Source organism: Lissotriton vulgaris, chromosome 4_1, assembly GCF_964263255.1.
Source record: "Lissotriton vulgaris chromosome 4_1, aLisVul1.2, whole genome shotgun sequence".
Classification (NCBI taxonomy): Eukaryota; Metazoa; Chordata; class Amphibia; order Caudata; family Salamandridae; genus Lissotriton; species Lissotriton vulgaris.
The window spans coordinates 1,272,478,897-1,272,495,575 of record NC_141691.1 but is presented as its reverse complement, the minus strand read 5'-3'; the positions used below and the strand labels follow the sequence as shown (position 1 = coordinate 1,272,495,575).

At 44.0% G+C, this 16,679-nt stretch overlaps 1 protein-coding gene across 1 annotated transcript in view; it reads right to left on the bottom strand.

Moving 5' to 3' along the window:
• Positions 1-16,679, bottom strand: part of LOC147723126 (1,25-dihydroxyvitamin D(3) 24-hydroxylase, mitochondrial-like) — a 162,213-nt gene that overhangs the window by 130,125 nt on the left and 15,409 nt on the right. The window contains exons 2-3 of the mRNA XM_086967450.1: positions 10,380-10,576; positions 9,383-9,573 (exon numbers count right to left, since the gene is read on the bottom strand). Coding sequence (XP_086823576.1) covers positions 9,383-9,573; positions 10,380-10,576 — 388 coding nt within the window. The remainder of the gene's footprint in view (positions 1-9,382; positions 9,574-10,379; positions 10,577-16,679) is intronic.

Genomic DNA, 16,679 nt, shown 5'->3' with positions numbered 1-16,679 from the left:
TATCTGCTTGTGTTTACTTACTATGAATATCTTGACCATACTCTATACCTAAAGTGTGCACTGGACTTCTGTTCATTTCATTGGGTGAGCTCTTGTCACTCCCTGCAGAGGTTTAGGGGTCTCCTCTGACCTGTAGCACCGCCTAATTATTAGAATCTCTGTTATTATCTAAACACCGCAACCCGCCCAGGCGCCATTTCTTCCTGCATACTCAAAACCCTGCACAGAACCCATAGATTTTTCATTGCCAGGACATGCAAAATGTAAGAATATATGTCCTACTTCGAAAATACCATGCGCCCATTTGCTACTGCTCCTGTGTGGCAGGAGCGAACTTCCATTTTTTTCCTGGGATACTCCACCCATACTGAACCCTGGGAGGTGGGTCCCTGGGCCAATCAACATCTCGGGAGGGGGGGGGGGCAAACACACCGCCTCCCCTTTTATAACTCACCAGCTTTGCACTTTTACTGGGGTCTTTCTGTGGTATTTCACTTTGCAGTATAGGCAGCAAAAGTCAGCATACAAGTTTAATATTGTTTGGCCACAGGTTTTCACAGCACTTAAATAGGGTTTTAAAAATGCAGTTTCTTTGTTATTTATTAGGGGGGTGGGGTGTTGAATGTGTTATATCAGTTATGGGCTCTATTTGGGCTCCAACCTCATTTTTTGCTTTAATGTGATCAGGGGCATGGATTATTGGGAGGATTATGTATGAGTTGTTCTTGAATGTATGTGTCACACAAGTGGGATTTGATATAATTATGGATTTTTGCTAATCAAACTTCACGTACTTTGTGTGCTGACAGGATTTTTTTACCTTTGTGTTGTAGTTACCTCTGACGAAGGGATAATTCCCGAAATGCATTGGGTATATGTTAGAATGGATGACAGTTACATCATCACGTGTTGTAGAAATATGCTTGAAGCGACTCTGTGCATGTTTTCTAAATACTACTATTCTCAAATAAAGTATGGAAGATCTGGAATTTCTCATTTTTTATCAATATCTAAGATTATGACAAAAGTATGATGAAACTTTAAAAAAAAAATGTACATTTCTAAAGACAGAGTGATGGTGTTATGGCTGTGCATCCTGGGTCTGATGTGCTATGTGGGCACCAGCTTCTGATCAAGTTCACATGTGTTTGGATGGATCACGAACAGGGCCACACACCAAAATTCATGCCTTTGAGTGTTCTGATTAAATATTAAACGTGTGCCTTTGAGCGTCAGTGTAAAAATTGGAGTACATCTTGCTACATTCATAAAATCAAATATATGTTATGCTATTATGATAGTCCACAGCCTACAGAGTCTTCTGTTAAAGTGACCATAGTAACTAAAAACAACTATTCTATCGGATATGGCGTAACGGCCAGAGCTGCAGACTTTTTAACTGGGGTCAGCTTTGAGGGCCAGATGTACGACTGTTTTAGCGGTCGCAAAGGGGTATTAGGCCCGTTTGCGACCGCAAAAAACCTGCGACCCATGTACCAACCCTATTTTGCGAGTCACTAATCAATTAGCGACATGCAAAATAGGGTTTGCGACTCGCTATTAGGAAGGGGCATTCCAAGAGCGTCCCTTCCTAATAGCGACTCCAAAACCTATGTATGAAAGTTTTGCGACCACACCGGTAGTTTACCTTTGGGAATGCTTGCGCAATTATTTTTTATGGGAAGGCAGTGGTCCCAAGGACCATTGCCTGCCCTTCAAAAATGACACTGAAAAGTTTCATTTTTATTTTTCAATCAATCCCGTTTTCTTTTAAGGAAAACAGGCTGTATTTTTTTTTAACTGCTTTATTTAAAAGCAGTCCCAGACATGGAGGTCTGCTGACACATGCAGGCCACCATCCCTGGGAGTGCTAGCCATTCCCAATGGGGTTGCAAATTGCGACAGCCTCATTAATATTCATGAGGCATGCATTTTGAGATCCCATTGCGAATCGCATAGCATTTCGCTACTCGCAAATTGCGACTCGCAATTCATTGCAATTTGCGGCTCGCAAAATGCTACAATCGTACATCTGGCCCTGGGAGTCTGTGTTGACTCAACATCAATCCTGTGGTTCTGGGCAAATCACTTAACTCCCCATTTCTAAAAAAACACAAAAATGACTGTGACCTTGTGTAAAGTAACTGGTGCTCATGTAAAGTGCTCCAATACTAGTAGTTCAATTTATTACTCTATAAAACTGAACAAATACATATGTATTGTTCTTGTAATTTAAACTTACAGATCATTTGGCTCAGATGCGTTGTCAAATATGGCCCTGCTATAAAATACTACATTGTGTGAGGCTCACACATGTAATGACCGGATAACTTGGAAAGGGTCCACTAACTGACTGTTTACAAGATGGACCCAAAATATGGTACATCAGAACTATAGGGGATTAAACCAAACCTCAACAATGAATGTCCATTCTGATAAAATAAATCCTGCTCTGGTTTAACCTGACTTCCTATTTTCTAACACTGAATTTGACTGTAATATTACAGAAGGAGCACTCCACAAAAGTAGTGCCAGTGGAGAGATGACAGCAGTAGCAAGAGTTTAATATTCATTTCCCAAAGAAAATGGCTAGTTGTGGTATTTTCCTGTTTTTATGTCACACACATTGAAAACCACTCAGCTTCTCTTTTAACCCTTCTATTCAGTGAGATTGCTAGTTCATCATCGCTGATGGGATGTGCATGAGACAAAATATGAATCTCGTGATCTGGTAAGGCTAGGAATTTCTGAAGTGATAGTTGCTATTGGACCACCCGAAATAGTGTTTAAAACTCTATTCAAGGATAAAATCCAGGCCTTGTTTATGAATGAAGATGAAATTAGTCTTTCTGCCAAGTCAACCTCGAAAACTCGACTGTAATACTCACAGATGGCGAAAATTCAGTGGTGTTAGGGGGTGTTACCTGGTTTTGAGTTGGAGGTTGCGCACACTATTTTTTATTTAATCAAATGGCTGTCTTCCACGGTTGGGCTCTTGGGACACTAAGGGTTTCCTATGGAGCTACATTCATGGATCTAAGAAAGCAGCCTTCACTTTGATAGAGCAGTGCTCCCAACAGCTCTGGCCCTGCATCTATTTATTTGCTCATGAACTGAAAAGACTGGTACTCAAAATGTCTACAGACATGTACAAGCACTGTGACTGCAGGCTCGCACATGCGCAGAGATTGTCAGAGTGGGTCTGAAACACTTTGTCAAATCACAATGTGGCTTCCAGTAAGCCACATTTGAAATAGTCAATGCATCGCAGGCCCTAAGATGACAGTCACAATGCATGGATGAGCACAATGAGCCTGCTGTGAATTGAAAGAAGGAACTGTTACTGTCTACTCCCAACCTTATGTCTCTTACTGGCAGGTGGGCTGAATAAGTATGAACAGAGTGGTACTGCAATGATGGGGGATGGAAAAGGTCTAGCTAGGGTAGCATGAGCTGTAATGGTGGCACACACTTAGGCATACAATCTGAGTTTGTCTGTATGGATAGGGACTATGATAAATGTACATATGCATGTGCATGTGTGTCTCTGCATTTGTATATTTGTGTGCATATGTGTATGTCTGTGTGTGTATGTTTGTGTGTGTGCATGTATGTGTGTGTGTGTTTGTGTGGGTAGGTGTGTTTGTGTGTGGGCTCTGAGACAAGCAATGGTATGACGTGGCTACTATCTCCTGGCATGTGATGACCACGGTGTTGGTGAGTGACCTCAAGTATGCCGTTTTGAGATATCTTATTGTTGTACACCTCCTCCATACCTCCTGAATACAGGAAATATGGAGGAGGTAAGTGTCTGTAACAAAATTAGGTTATCTCAATATTGAATACTCGATATTCTAGAACAGAACCCATGGCCACCATACCTGGCATATGATAGCAATCACTTTTCATGTCTAGTTTCAAGCCCCTTCAAGGCTACGCTCTTTATGATGCTGGTGTATTTTATGTATCACTATTGCCCTGATGTGTGGTGTCCCTCCTTTCAATACCATTGGCATTCTAGAAGTAATGGGGACTCTGGCCTTAGAGATTCCTCAATTTCCTATTATGAGAATTGTAGGTATTACGGCGGCCAGGGCATAAAGCAGTTCTCCTTCTTATACAATATGCATTCTAGGTGCTAGGTGTCACTTGCATTGTTTAGCCGTCCTTGGCTATGCTTAGCATGTGATAGGAAACCATTGCTTCTGATGGACACCCTAGAACAAGTTAGGCATTTGGTGGCTACCTCTAGCATATAATGGCATCAAGAGAAGTGATTTTTGTACCTGGACATGTGAGGCAGATTCTTTTTTGTGTGGGGCAGTAGACCATGCTGACATTTGGTGGCCAATCTCAATTATCTACTTAATTTGAGACACGTATTTGGTAAGTAAAAAAATTACTTTAAAAAATGGCGAGCGTTTTTTTGTGGAATTGAATGAATTTAATCAGATTGAAAGCTGTATTTTGGTAATTTTAGACAATGCTAAACTGATGTTTAGTTCGAAATGACTAATTTTCCATTTTATAGTTAATTTTAGATCCATGTATAATAATTCAGTAAGATGTTTGAATGGGTTGTAAGACACATACTGATTTTATGGAAGATGGAAACTTTCCTCATTTATATATATAAACCTTTTATGATACAACCATGCTGACAGACGCCAGAGCCTGATATAGTGATGAAATTTTACGGATATTTGGATTTCTGAAATTATGAGACCTCTAATAGTTCTAAATTAGGCGCCTCTGAAGTTTGTCTAACCAGAGGGACAGTTCACATATCTGAAAAATGAAACAATTAAACTCAAAAGGTTTTATTTTCCCCAATTCTGTTCCCATCAGACTCCTGGAGATTTAAAGATTGCAAACAGGTTTATGAACCAAATTGAAAAAGAGAGAATTGATTGCAGTGGTTTACGACAGTAGCCAGCACCTTTGTACTAGTTTGCCACAAATTTGTGAAGCGGACAAAATATTCTCCAGCGTGCTCAATGTCTAACACTGTGCCATTCACAATGCTAATCTATATAAAGGGAACCCTATATATATATGAAACAATATACCGATTGACAGAGCACAGCACAATAAAGTTAACAACTGACTCTACAAAGTCAGAATTTAGTTTAGTACAAATAACACAAAACTAATAGTGAAAATGACAAAGCATCTGTTATGTTCGCAGATTTTCACCACTGTTGACACGTAGATACAACAAAAAGACAGCCAACACGTTTTGCCGTGAGACAACTTTTTCAAGGCTCAAAGCTACGTTTGTGATGGTTACGGTTTGATAAAACTTCTTATTTCGAGAGAGCACACAGGGTATGGATAAGATTGTTCAAACTCCTACGTTTCGAGTAGACAAGCAAACTGGACATTGACTTAAAACGGCTCGTCAGCCCATGATGCAGAGAAAAAGTCACAAAGTTAAGGCCCCACATAGAAATGTTTCAAGATTTGTTTTTTAAAGACGGCAGCCCACTCCAAAAGGCTCTAACTCACTGTGTCAACAGGTAACGTTCAACCCAGCATTCCGAGATCGCCAAGTTCTCAATCGTACAGCATTCCGAGTTCCAGAACGCTGGGTCGAACATTACCTGTTGACACCGTGAGTTGGAGCCTTTTTGAGTCAGCTGCTATCTTTAAAAAACAAATCTTGAAACATTACTATGTGGGGGCTCGACTTTGTGACCTTTTCTCCGCATCGTGGGCTGATGAGCTGTTTTTAGTTGAGGTCCAGTTCGCTTGTCTACTCGAAGCGCAGGAGTTTGGACAATCTTATCCATACTCTGTGTGCTTTCTCGAAATATCAAACCGTAACCATCACAGACGTAGCTTTGAGCCTTGAAAAAGTCGTCTCACGACGAAACACGTGTCGGCTGTCTTTTTGTTGTATCTATGTGTCAACAGTGGTGAAGATCTGCAAATACAACATATGCTTTGTCATTCTCAATATTGGTTTTGTGTCATTTGTACTAAACAAAATTCTGAATTTGTAGAGTCAGTTGTTCACTTTATTGTGCTGTGCTCTGTCAATCGGTATAAGGTTTAAGAACCATTACGCACATTTTAAATAGCCTAGCAGGCACACGTTTACTTAGAGGAAGGACTACTGTATGAGCACTGTGTCCAATCTGCTCAACAGGGCTATCTGGGCTTGCAAGCATAGGCATTGGGTGCAGCCAGTGGCAGACAGCAACGAAGTTTGCCTGGTATATGATGGCACGGCCACCGAATTTGCTCGGTGGATACAGGGAACTGGTGAACTGAACATGGAGACAGGTCATGCTGAGTGAGTACTGGGGAAAAGTTTATGGTTCAAAGGGTGTGGCTAAGGACCGTTCTCTGTGGTATTGAGCTGCGGTACTGGGCAGTGCACCTCTTCTCCAGGTAGTGGCAGCACGCACATAACCTGACCCCAGGCAATGGCCTTGGACCTTAGATAAGGGTAATTTGATTCCTTTGCCCTGTCCTAACAATGAGGCTAAGTCTTACTGTGTTGAGTGGCCACTGCGTATGGACGCAGGCCATGGCCAGCATGTTGTGTTGGCAGATGTACTGGACAGATGGCATAACCAAAGGCACAATATAAAAATGCCAATACAAAGGTAAGTAGAATGATTGTTTGTTTTTAAATTCAAAATCTATAAACTGCTGAAATTCTTTAACTATGCAGTGACAGTGCCATCAAAGCTCTGCTCATAAACTCACACATGGTATCATAGTTCACAGCATCAATGAGACCAAAGATATTGAAGTAGACACCTCACTCACTTATCGTGACATGTTTTATCATCGGCACCTATCCACACCCTGGTAAGATTGTAATACCAGAGCTGGCTCAACCATAGATAGTTCTTAGATAAAGCAAAACTGTATAAGCATGGACCCAGAAAAGAGATATATTAAAAATACCTCAAGGTATACCCAAAAGTTGATGGGCATCAAGACGAGGGTACAATTGAATTATTATATTTCAAAAGAACCCTGCACATTCACGTTTATATTCATACCTCAGGTACCTTCTACTAAAGTAAAACTTTTGGGTATACCTTGAGGTATTTTTAATATATCACTTTTCTAGGTCCCTACTTAACCAGTTTTGCTTTATCCAAGAACTCCTATTTCCATCTATGATTGAGTCTGCCCTAGTAGTACCATCTTACCAGGGTGTAGATTGGCGCTGACGATGAAGCATGTCACGATAAAACTAATCAGAGAGAACACCTGACATCCTAACAAGAAGAGGGAACTGGATGTATTCCCTGAAAAATCCTAGAGTAATCAGTTGGTCAGGTGTGTGTGAAGTTTGACACTGGGAGAGTGCAACTGATTTCACTATCTCTCATTATCTGTTAGTGATCACAATGTTCAGTAAACTTCCCAGGCGTACCCTCTCGAATTCAATTAGCAGTTTTTGGCTTTACTCTATCCAAAAATCCCTATTCGAATTTATGTGGGACAATGCAGCTTTTAGGCACGCCCATTACTTTAATCCCATGTTATGTCACTGCCTCTGAAGGGTACAAGAACCGGGAACGAATAAACCACAAACTCTGCTCATTAGGACGTTTTGTCGTGTGGGAACAGAGCAAATAATAACACTTCAGGTTGATTCTTCTAAGAGGCTAGCACGGCACAGTGCAGTCAATCACCAGACATGGCAATGTTTCTCGAATGCCAGCCGAGATTGGACAGAGTCAGTTACAGGTCAAGCCTTGCATTGTTAAAGCTGGCGGTACCGGGTGTGATCACCTCCCCGACACACAAGAACCTGTGAAACGGAATGGGCAGTTTACAGTATCGCCAAGTCTACAGAACCCACTCAGCCACACAGATAATAGTTATTTGCTAAATTCAGCAGAAACCAGGAAAGCGTTCACAGCATCCAAAATAAACACACCATACAAAAAGTTGCAGGAGGAACCCCTGTTATAATCTACCAAAGTGGGGTGCTATAATTAGACACCTGCTGTTGCCACTACCCAGCAGCTGCTTTAGGGTCTAATTAGTGTGTGACAGTGCTTGAATGAGCCTCTGAGGTAGAGAGGTTGGAGCGGTGCCAGGGAATACCCCGCACTCAAGAAAACGCATGTATTTGTGAAATCTGCAGTACTCTGGTAAGGAATGCAATTTAGTACGGTGAAGCCGCAGTGCTGGAACACCGTTTATCCAACCGACTGTCACATTCAGATTAAAGTTCGAGTTCTGGTATTCAGTAGTAGTTGTAGTGTCGCAACTGTAGAGTATGTTGGGAGCAACGAGTTGAAGGCAGCCTGCCAGCCCGGGAGCGACGGCGCAGCCTTTGATGAAAGTTTCCTTTCAGAGGGAACTAGCGGGTCTCGGTTACGTCAACACTTCAGTGTCTCGAGCTCAACGGGAAAGGTGCGCGCGAGCGACGTGACGGAGCAGAGAATGCGCTGTTTTGTCAGATATAGCGCTCGTTATCCTTGTGTCGTCGTTTTGTGTGGGACGTTGTGCTGGAAAAGCCATTTAGATTATGAAAATGAACAACTGGTATGTAGCGCACACGAGTGGATTGTGGGACTGTACGTGTCAAAAACAGTTTTTTGATTTTCTATAATTTATTTAAACACTGGGGGTGAATTATGCAAAGTGAGCATACTGCAGGTGCTAAGTTATGACACAGAGTCTGCCTGAGCTATGCACGGACTGGAGTTAAGGAGCTGAAATAGTGCTAAATACTTGTATGTCAGAGGAACTTCAGAGGTGTGCTGATTTTGGGTGTAAATGTAGCTGCATTAGTAGATATGGCATGAACAACCCAACACAATAGCATGCACAGAGCAACATAACACAATTAAAACATAACAGGGCATATCACAACAAACATCAAAGGAGAATGCAACACAACAACGGCAATACAACACACCAGAATCAAACTCACATTGCAAGAATACATTATTAAAAGTAAAGCAACACAAAAAATAGGAGAACCCATCACCTGCAAAAAGAATGCTGCACACCCAAATATGCACAAACGTTCCTGTGATCATTACCATCTCCAGAATCTTCGCACATAGTATCAAGAACGGCGTTAAAATTATCGCCGCTTTTGCGGCAGGAAACTGCCGCTAAAGCAGCGATAATGGGCTTGGTAATAGGCTTCTATGGGAATTCACAAGGGCATATTATCAAGCCCATTATCGCCGCTTTAGCTGCAGTTTCCTGCCGCTAAAGGGGCGATCATTTTAACGCTGTTCTTGATAATATGCCCCCTTGTTTTCATAACACTGCTGAAAAAGGTGTTTGGAGCAAGCACTGCAGCACCTTACCACAAAGGATACACATTAGCCAGCGCCAGTCAGTAGTGTTTTGTGACCCTGTCCCATGATGATTTCCCAGCTGTACTCACAGTGTTAAGAGGCCGTAGGCTTCACCCCTGTAGTCTCGATACATTTTCCAGGGCTTGATTTCCAGTCGTTTGGGATAATTGCTTTCACTTCGAAAGAATGATTCCACCAGAGATGGGTCTGCAATTTGAACAGACTTAAAGGTGCCCAAGTTCATCCTAAATATTTTCCCATATTTCTTGTGGTTCTGGAACTGTGTGAATTAAAAGAATGCAATCACTTCAATTAAATTTCACTAGATTTCATCCATTCATCAATTAGCAGAACACTGTTTTTTTCAAGGATACAGAATATATGCATAGGTAGAAACTTCTATTATTGGCATTAGTGTTATTATAATATAATTAGTGGCTGTATTAATATTCATGGAAGTAGTACTATTATTAATAGCACCAGTAGCAGTGATAATATGTATTATTATTATTATTATTATTATTAGCGGTAAGAGTAGTAGCAGAATCACTAGTAGTAGGAGGAGGAGGAGGAGAAAAGGAAGAAAAATATTTATGAGTATGACTCCTGAAAATACAGTAATGGTCACAATAACGAATACAAAATTTCATAGCAGGAATTATAGAAAAAAACTGAATTGTAGGCACAGTATAATATTTAGCATTTAATTTTAATTTCTAATATTTCAGCTCCTCGTTTTTCTCCTATGGATATTTTAAATAATATTAATATTTAATTATCAACCAATAAAACAATACAAAACTAGAGGAAATGGTTGTAAAAATAGAAACAATTACAATGCAGTTAATCATACTGGAACTCGTATTGAAATTATTAATACTGCTGATGGTATTAATACTAATATCCACTTCGTCCACTACTACTAAATACAACACCAATAAAACAGCAATCATAGTAATAATAATAATAATAATAGTAAGAAGAAGAAAAAAGAGGAAAATGCATTTGCCTCACATAGTGCCCCGATGCTGCCAACACATAGATTATTTTAATGTGCCAAGAGGAGAAGAGTTCCAGATAACTTACCATAATTTCATGCTGTTTTTGCAGCCCTCCATGCCACATAACGTTTAGGAGGCTGCCCACGCACGGCCAGTCAGCAGGACCTGGGAGGGAAGAGAAAGGCAAATGCTGAGCTGGACATCTGGATTCAGAGGGTTTCTGAAGTGACTGTTGAGGAAGTTGAAAAGCCTTTGAATGGAAGAAGGCAGCCAGAAGCTGTGCTGGAAAGTATTTATTTGCCGAATAAGCAGGTTTTCGCAGAAAATTGGGAAAACGTTTAGGGTGATGATGCATAAAGCTGTCTGCCCATCTGAATTTCTTCCAGGATCTAGCTGATTGAGGCAATGAAAACATTGCACCTCTTTAAACAAACCAAGCCTTAAAATGAAGTCCTACTTAAGAATATATATATATACTAACAGATGTTTAAATCTGCAGTATCTGCACCCTGTAATATGAAAAGTTACCCAGAGCCACTTTAAGTGTGATAACATGTCTAAACAACCATCCATTTATATCATGTATGTTAGTGGCACTAGCCAATGACAGCACAGTTCTTGTTCATTATTGGTTGAAATTATCTGGAGGGTGTGTGTGGGAGGTACAGGGGAGGAGCTCATATGTAAGAGGCAGATGAAGTATTCATGCCGACTCGGGGAAAAAGGGTTCACTTCAAAGTTGATCGATTCAAATTAATGTCAATGGTCTTTGTTTTTTCTCCACTTTACTAGGGCGCCACAATAATGCTCACAATTATTTCTAAAATCATTCAGACTTGTCTTTTGAGGCCCATGTTGAATTAATTGGATCATTCTCCACAAGTGACTGGACAAGGAGAGGGGGCATTGCATGGAAAGGCGGTTCATCAACATCGAAATTGGAAACTACTTTAATGTATTGCCACAACTTCCTTGCAAAGACAAGGAGTTGACCTTTTTATGAAAAAGAAAAGTATTCTAATTGCGCCATTTTGTCTTCTTTGCTGAGCGGTTTGCTCTGGAGTGCTGCTAAGGGGTGCTTCCTGGCACTGTGACAAATTTCCACGCTGTGACCTAAGCGCGCTGCAGCTCAACCTTTCCTGCAACCAAAAAAGCTCTTTGTGTATAAAAATAAACCTTAGCTTCCCAAGTGTAGTAAGGGACATTTAAAAATGGAACTGAATACAATAAAGTGCTGTGAACACATTCAGTGCCCTGTGCTGGTGTAGAAAAGGGTTAACGACCATGGCATGTTTGTAGTTTTTTTTTTATAGCACAAACTCGACGTGAAGGTATGAAAGTGCTTTACATGAGCATCAGTTACATAACACAGCAACACATTCAGTTTTGATAGGCATGGGGAGATTAAGTGATGTGACCAGAAACACAGGATGTTGAGCCGATGCTAAGACTCGAACCCGGTTGCCAGTTCCAAAGTCAGCAGCTCTGGTCATTAAGCCAAATCTCAAAGTTCAGCGAGCAGCAAGATAAAAAAAAAAACCTGAGTATGCTGGGGTTTCCTATCACACATGAACATATCTTTGCTGTTCTAGTAGCTAAACGAAATAATTTAGTTGCATCGCCCTGCATCACACAACAGGGCATAAGAACGACGCAAATCTTAAATTAGATTTATCAAGTCCCAAATCTAGAGTAACATTAGGCAGTGTAAATCACTTGTGTTGCATTACTCTGCCCCTGGGAGTGGTCCATGGGTGGAGCATGTGTGTTCCCACGCACCTACCAGTGGATTTTGGTGTATTCCCAGATTCTCCAACAGTGGGAATGTGCTAAATGCCCAGGGGAGGCAAAACTAGGAGAAATATCTTTATTTCTCCTTGTTACTTCCTCTTTCTATATAAAAAGAGAAAAATGCCTCAGGCGGTTGGTCGTGTGCAGGAAGGAGCCCCTTCATGCATGTTAGAACTGGGTGTCTCTAGTTGGCAGAGGTAGGTACCACTGTCCGAATAGGGACCCTTGCTTCTCGTCAGGGTAAGGAGGAAACACTCTTTAGATAAAATCTGCTCACCCCCTTGGTAGCTTGGCACAAGCAGTCAGGCTTATCCAAAAGCAATGTGTAAAATATTTGTACCAACACTCACAGTTACACAGTGAAAACAACACAAACTGACTCCACCACAGTTTAGAAAAATAAAGGTATTTAATCTAAACTACACAAGACCAAAATGACACAAAATCCAACATACACGGTTCAAGAATATGGTTGCAAAAGAGTTCTTAATGTTCTTAAGATTAGCGATAAAATTATCCACAGTTGCGTCACGTTTTAGCCACAGTACCTTTGTTAGCGATAAAAAGTTCCAAGCACAGAAGCTGTAGCGGTGAAAAACAAGCAATGCATTGTTCCTGAGACCCTGGGGAGCCGTTAGTGACAGCCCCGCTGCAGCAGCGAGCGTGTTGCGATGAATCCGGTCTGTATGGGGAGGAATGCCACTTGTATGGATTCCGGTGAGTAGATTCCATAGGAAGTTTTCTCCCCCAAAGGCACGATGCGATGATTCTCAGGTGTTACGACGATCTCATGGGCAACGATGCGCGGTCCAGCGGCGATCTTTCTCTCGCAGCTCCTCGATGCGATGGCTCTGCGACGATTCCCACAGCGACGTGATGCGATGATTTCACCCAGAGATGACAGGTGCTGCGACGATGTTCACAGCGGTGGAAATCTTCCCGCTAACGAAGGGTGCGACGTTATCAGGCAGCGGCGACAGGTGCTACGGCAATCACGGTCTTCATAGCGGTGGGAATTTTCTCTCTCAACCTGGATTGCGATACATTTTCTGTAGCAAAGTCTTTAAAAGCTTGATTTCCAGCTCCCCAACACAGGTAAAACTTCCAGAGGCACCACACATGGGCCACACACTCCAGGAAGGACAGAACTCTCTCAGCAGAACTTAGGGAAGCTGGGGGTGAAGTCCTTTTGTTCCTGGGACTTCAAAACAGGGAGGCAGCTCTTCTCAGGCCCTTGGAGATTCCTTCAAGCAAGGGGACACAGCACAAAGCAAAGTCCTTCCCCTCTCCTTGGCAGCAAAGCAACAGCAGGTCAGTCCAGCAGAGCAACAGCAGGACAGTCTTCCTTCTTCAGTTTCAGCTGTCTCCTTGACAGAGGTTCCTTCTTGATTCCAGGATGATCTAATTTTCTGTTGTCAGAGGTCCTGTACTAATACCCCTAAAAGTCTTTGTTCTCTGTGTGCAAGCGGGCCCTGAGCCCGGTCTGAACCAGTTCTGGGGGTTCCTTGAGCACTTTGTTTTCCTTGCTTCTCCTTTCCTTTCTGAGTGAGGGGCAGGGTCGTCAGCTGCCCAGCTGGAGGTGGAGCCAGCATTGTGCAAGGCAGGCACAGTCCTATTCAGGCCCAGGTGCTGTCTCCTCCCACCACTCAAGTTGCAAATGCAGTCTTTCAGCCTAGGGCTGACTCAGCTAGCCTCCTGGGGAATCCCCAGCCCCTGTCACTCTCAAACCAGACAGTCAAGTCACAAACAGGCCAAGGCACACAGAAAGGTCAGACAAGAGAACAGCAACTTTCTAAAAGTGCTGTTTTCAAACACAGGATTTAAGAACAACCTTTCCTAAAAGATGTGTTATTAAATTCTGAGTTCAGGGATACCAGACTTTTATGTCCAGTAATTTGCGCGTTCTCACCTACAAACCCCATGACGCTGGCACATGTTTGCCAACGGCCTGATTGCTTGAGACTCTGCCCTCCGGTGGCACCAGGGGCACCGGCCGGCGGGGGCCCGAGCTCAGAGCAGCAGCCATGGAGCCCCGGTTGGGGACCTGCCAACCTTCCGACCCCGGAGACGCCGCCTGCGTCTGGAGCAGGCGAGGGAGAGCAGGCACTGCTACACGAAGCTCCATGGAAGATGCACAACCTTCCACCCGGGGCAAATTCCTTCCCACATGAAACTCTGTTGATCGTTCTGGTGAGAGGCCTCCTCCTCCTTCCCTTTAAACTTTGTTTTTGACTTTGCTGCCTCCCGTTCTGCCAACAACTGTCTTGGCGCCTGTGGTCTTTCTTCCCTGACCCCTGGTCTCCGGTTCAAACTCCTCTGCCCCAGCTCCACATGGACGATGTGGCTGTGATTTTGCTGCGGACTGCCTTTCTCACCCCGGTCTTGCTGGCTATGTCAGCCCTCTTCCTGGACTTTCGGACTTGGACCTTTGTGCTCCCCGCCATTTTCTTTTTATCACTCGCTTCTCCGCCACCACTTTAGCGATCTCTGACCTCCCCCTCTGTCCTAGCGACCTTTCTTTTGTCTCTCCTGTTGTCTCTGACACACTCCTCGCTTTTACTTTTCCTTCTGTCCTGCCCGCCATTTTTCTGCTGTTCTCAGGCGTTTTTCTCTGGTCCCCGGCCTGTCTTCTTGACCATTCCTTCGTCTTTTACCCTTTTCCCTAGTTTCCCCCTTGATGTTCCTCAACTGTTTCTTCCCTTTTCTGCTTTGCCTTCTCTCCTTACCCTTGATTCCCTCCCACCCTTCCTTGGTGTTGTGACCACGTCCCCCCTACGACCCCACTTAAGGGAACTCTGCCTGAGGAAATCTACAATGTGTGTATATATATGTATATAGGGATAACTCTAATCACTAGTATATGCAGTAGACCTTTGTACCTTCTACCGCTCCTATGTGACTCTTAGAGTATATCCAGTCATATCCCTTCCCTATGTATATAGAGATAACTCTAATCACTAGTATATGCATTAGACCGTTGAACTATCTACCATTCCTATGTGACTCTTAGAGTATATCCATTTGTATCCCTTCCCTATGTATATAGAGATAACTGTAATCACTAGTATATGTAGTAGACCTTTATACTATCTACCATTCCTCTGTGACTCTTAGAGTATATCCACTTGTATCTTGTCCCTGTGTGACTTTACATCTTGTACATTTGCAATTTTTTCCGTGTGTATCCTTTTTGTAACGCATGTAATCGTAAGTCCTTATGTTTTTCAACTGGTGCTTATGTAAAGCGCACTGACACCTTCGGGTAAAGTTCGCGCTATAGAAAATCGCATAAATAAATAAATAAAAACAACAGTTGATGGACAGAATGCAGAACAATGTCATACATTCACCCCAGTACAGAGATCTGGGCCTAAATCCATTGTATTTTTGCACTCCACACCCCCAGTTCAGACATGGCCATATGCAAATCTGCCTTGACCCTGTGCCTGTGAGGGAGGGAAAGGGAGGCAGACAGAGGGAGAGCGAGGGAGGGAGGGAGGGAAAGGAGGGAGGGAAAGGGAGGCAGACAGAGGGAGAGCGAGGGAGGGAGGTGGAGGGAGGGAGACAGGGAGGGAGGGAAAGGGAGGCAGACAGAGGGAGAGCGAGGGAGCAAGGGAGAGGGAGGGGAGGGAGAGCGAGGGAAAGGGGGGTATAGAGAGTGAGGGAGAGCGAGCGAGGGAGGGAAAGGGCGGGGAGTGAGGGAGGAAAGGGATGTAGAGGGAGGGAGAGCAAGGGAGGGAGGGAAAGGGAGGCAGACAGAGGGAGAGCGAGGGAGGGAGGGAAAGGGAGGGAAAGGGAGGGGAGGGAGAGCGAGGGTATAGGGGGGTATAGGGAGTGAGGAAGAGCGAGTGAGAGAGGGAAAGGGCGGGGAGTGAGGGAGGAAAGGGATGTAGAGGGAGGGAGAGCAAGGGAGGGAGGGAAAGGGAGGCAGACAGAGGGAGAGTGAGGGAGGGAGGGAAATGGAGGGGAGGGAGAGCGAGGGAAAGGGGGGTATAGGGAGTGAGGGAGAGCAAGCGAGGGAGGGATAGAGAGGGAAAGGGTGGGGAGTAAGGGAGGGAAAGGGAGGGAGAGCAAGGGAGGGAAGGAAAGGGAGGCAGACAGTGGGAGAGGGGGGGGAGGGAGGGGGAGGGAGAGTGAGGGACGGAAAGGGAGGGAGAGGGAGGGAGGGAGAGCGGGGGAGATAGCGAAAGGGAGACAGACAGAGGGAGAGCGAGGGAGGGAGGGAAAGGGAGGGAGGGAAAGGGAGTAGGGCAAAGGGAGAACGAGGGAGGTAGGGAAAGGGAGGCAGACAGAGGAAGAGCGAGAGAGGGAGGGATAGGGAAGCAGACAGAGGGAGAGTGAGGGAGGGAGGGAAAGGAGGGAGGGAAAGGGAGGCAGACAGAGGGAGAGCGAGGGAGGGAAGGAAAGGAGGGAGGGAGGCAAGGGAGGCAGACAGAGGGAGAGCAAGGGAGGGAGGGAAAGGGAGACAGAGAGAGGGAGACAGAGAACGGGAGACCGACAGAGGGAGACAAAAAGAGGGAGGGAGACAGACAGATGGAGACAGAGAGAGGGGGACAGACAGAGGGAGGAGGAAGGCAGAGGGAGGAGGGAGACA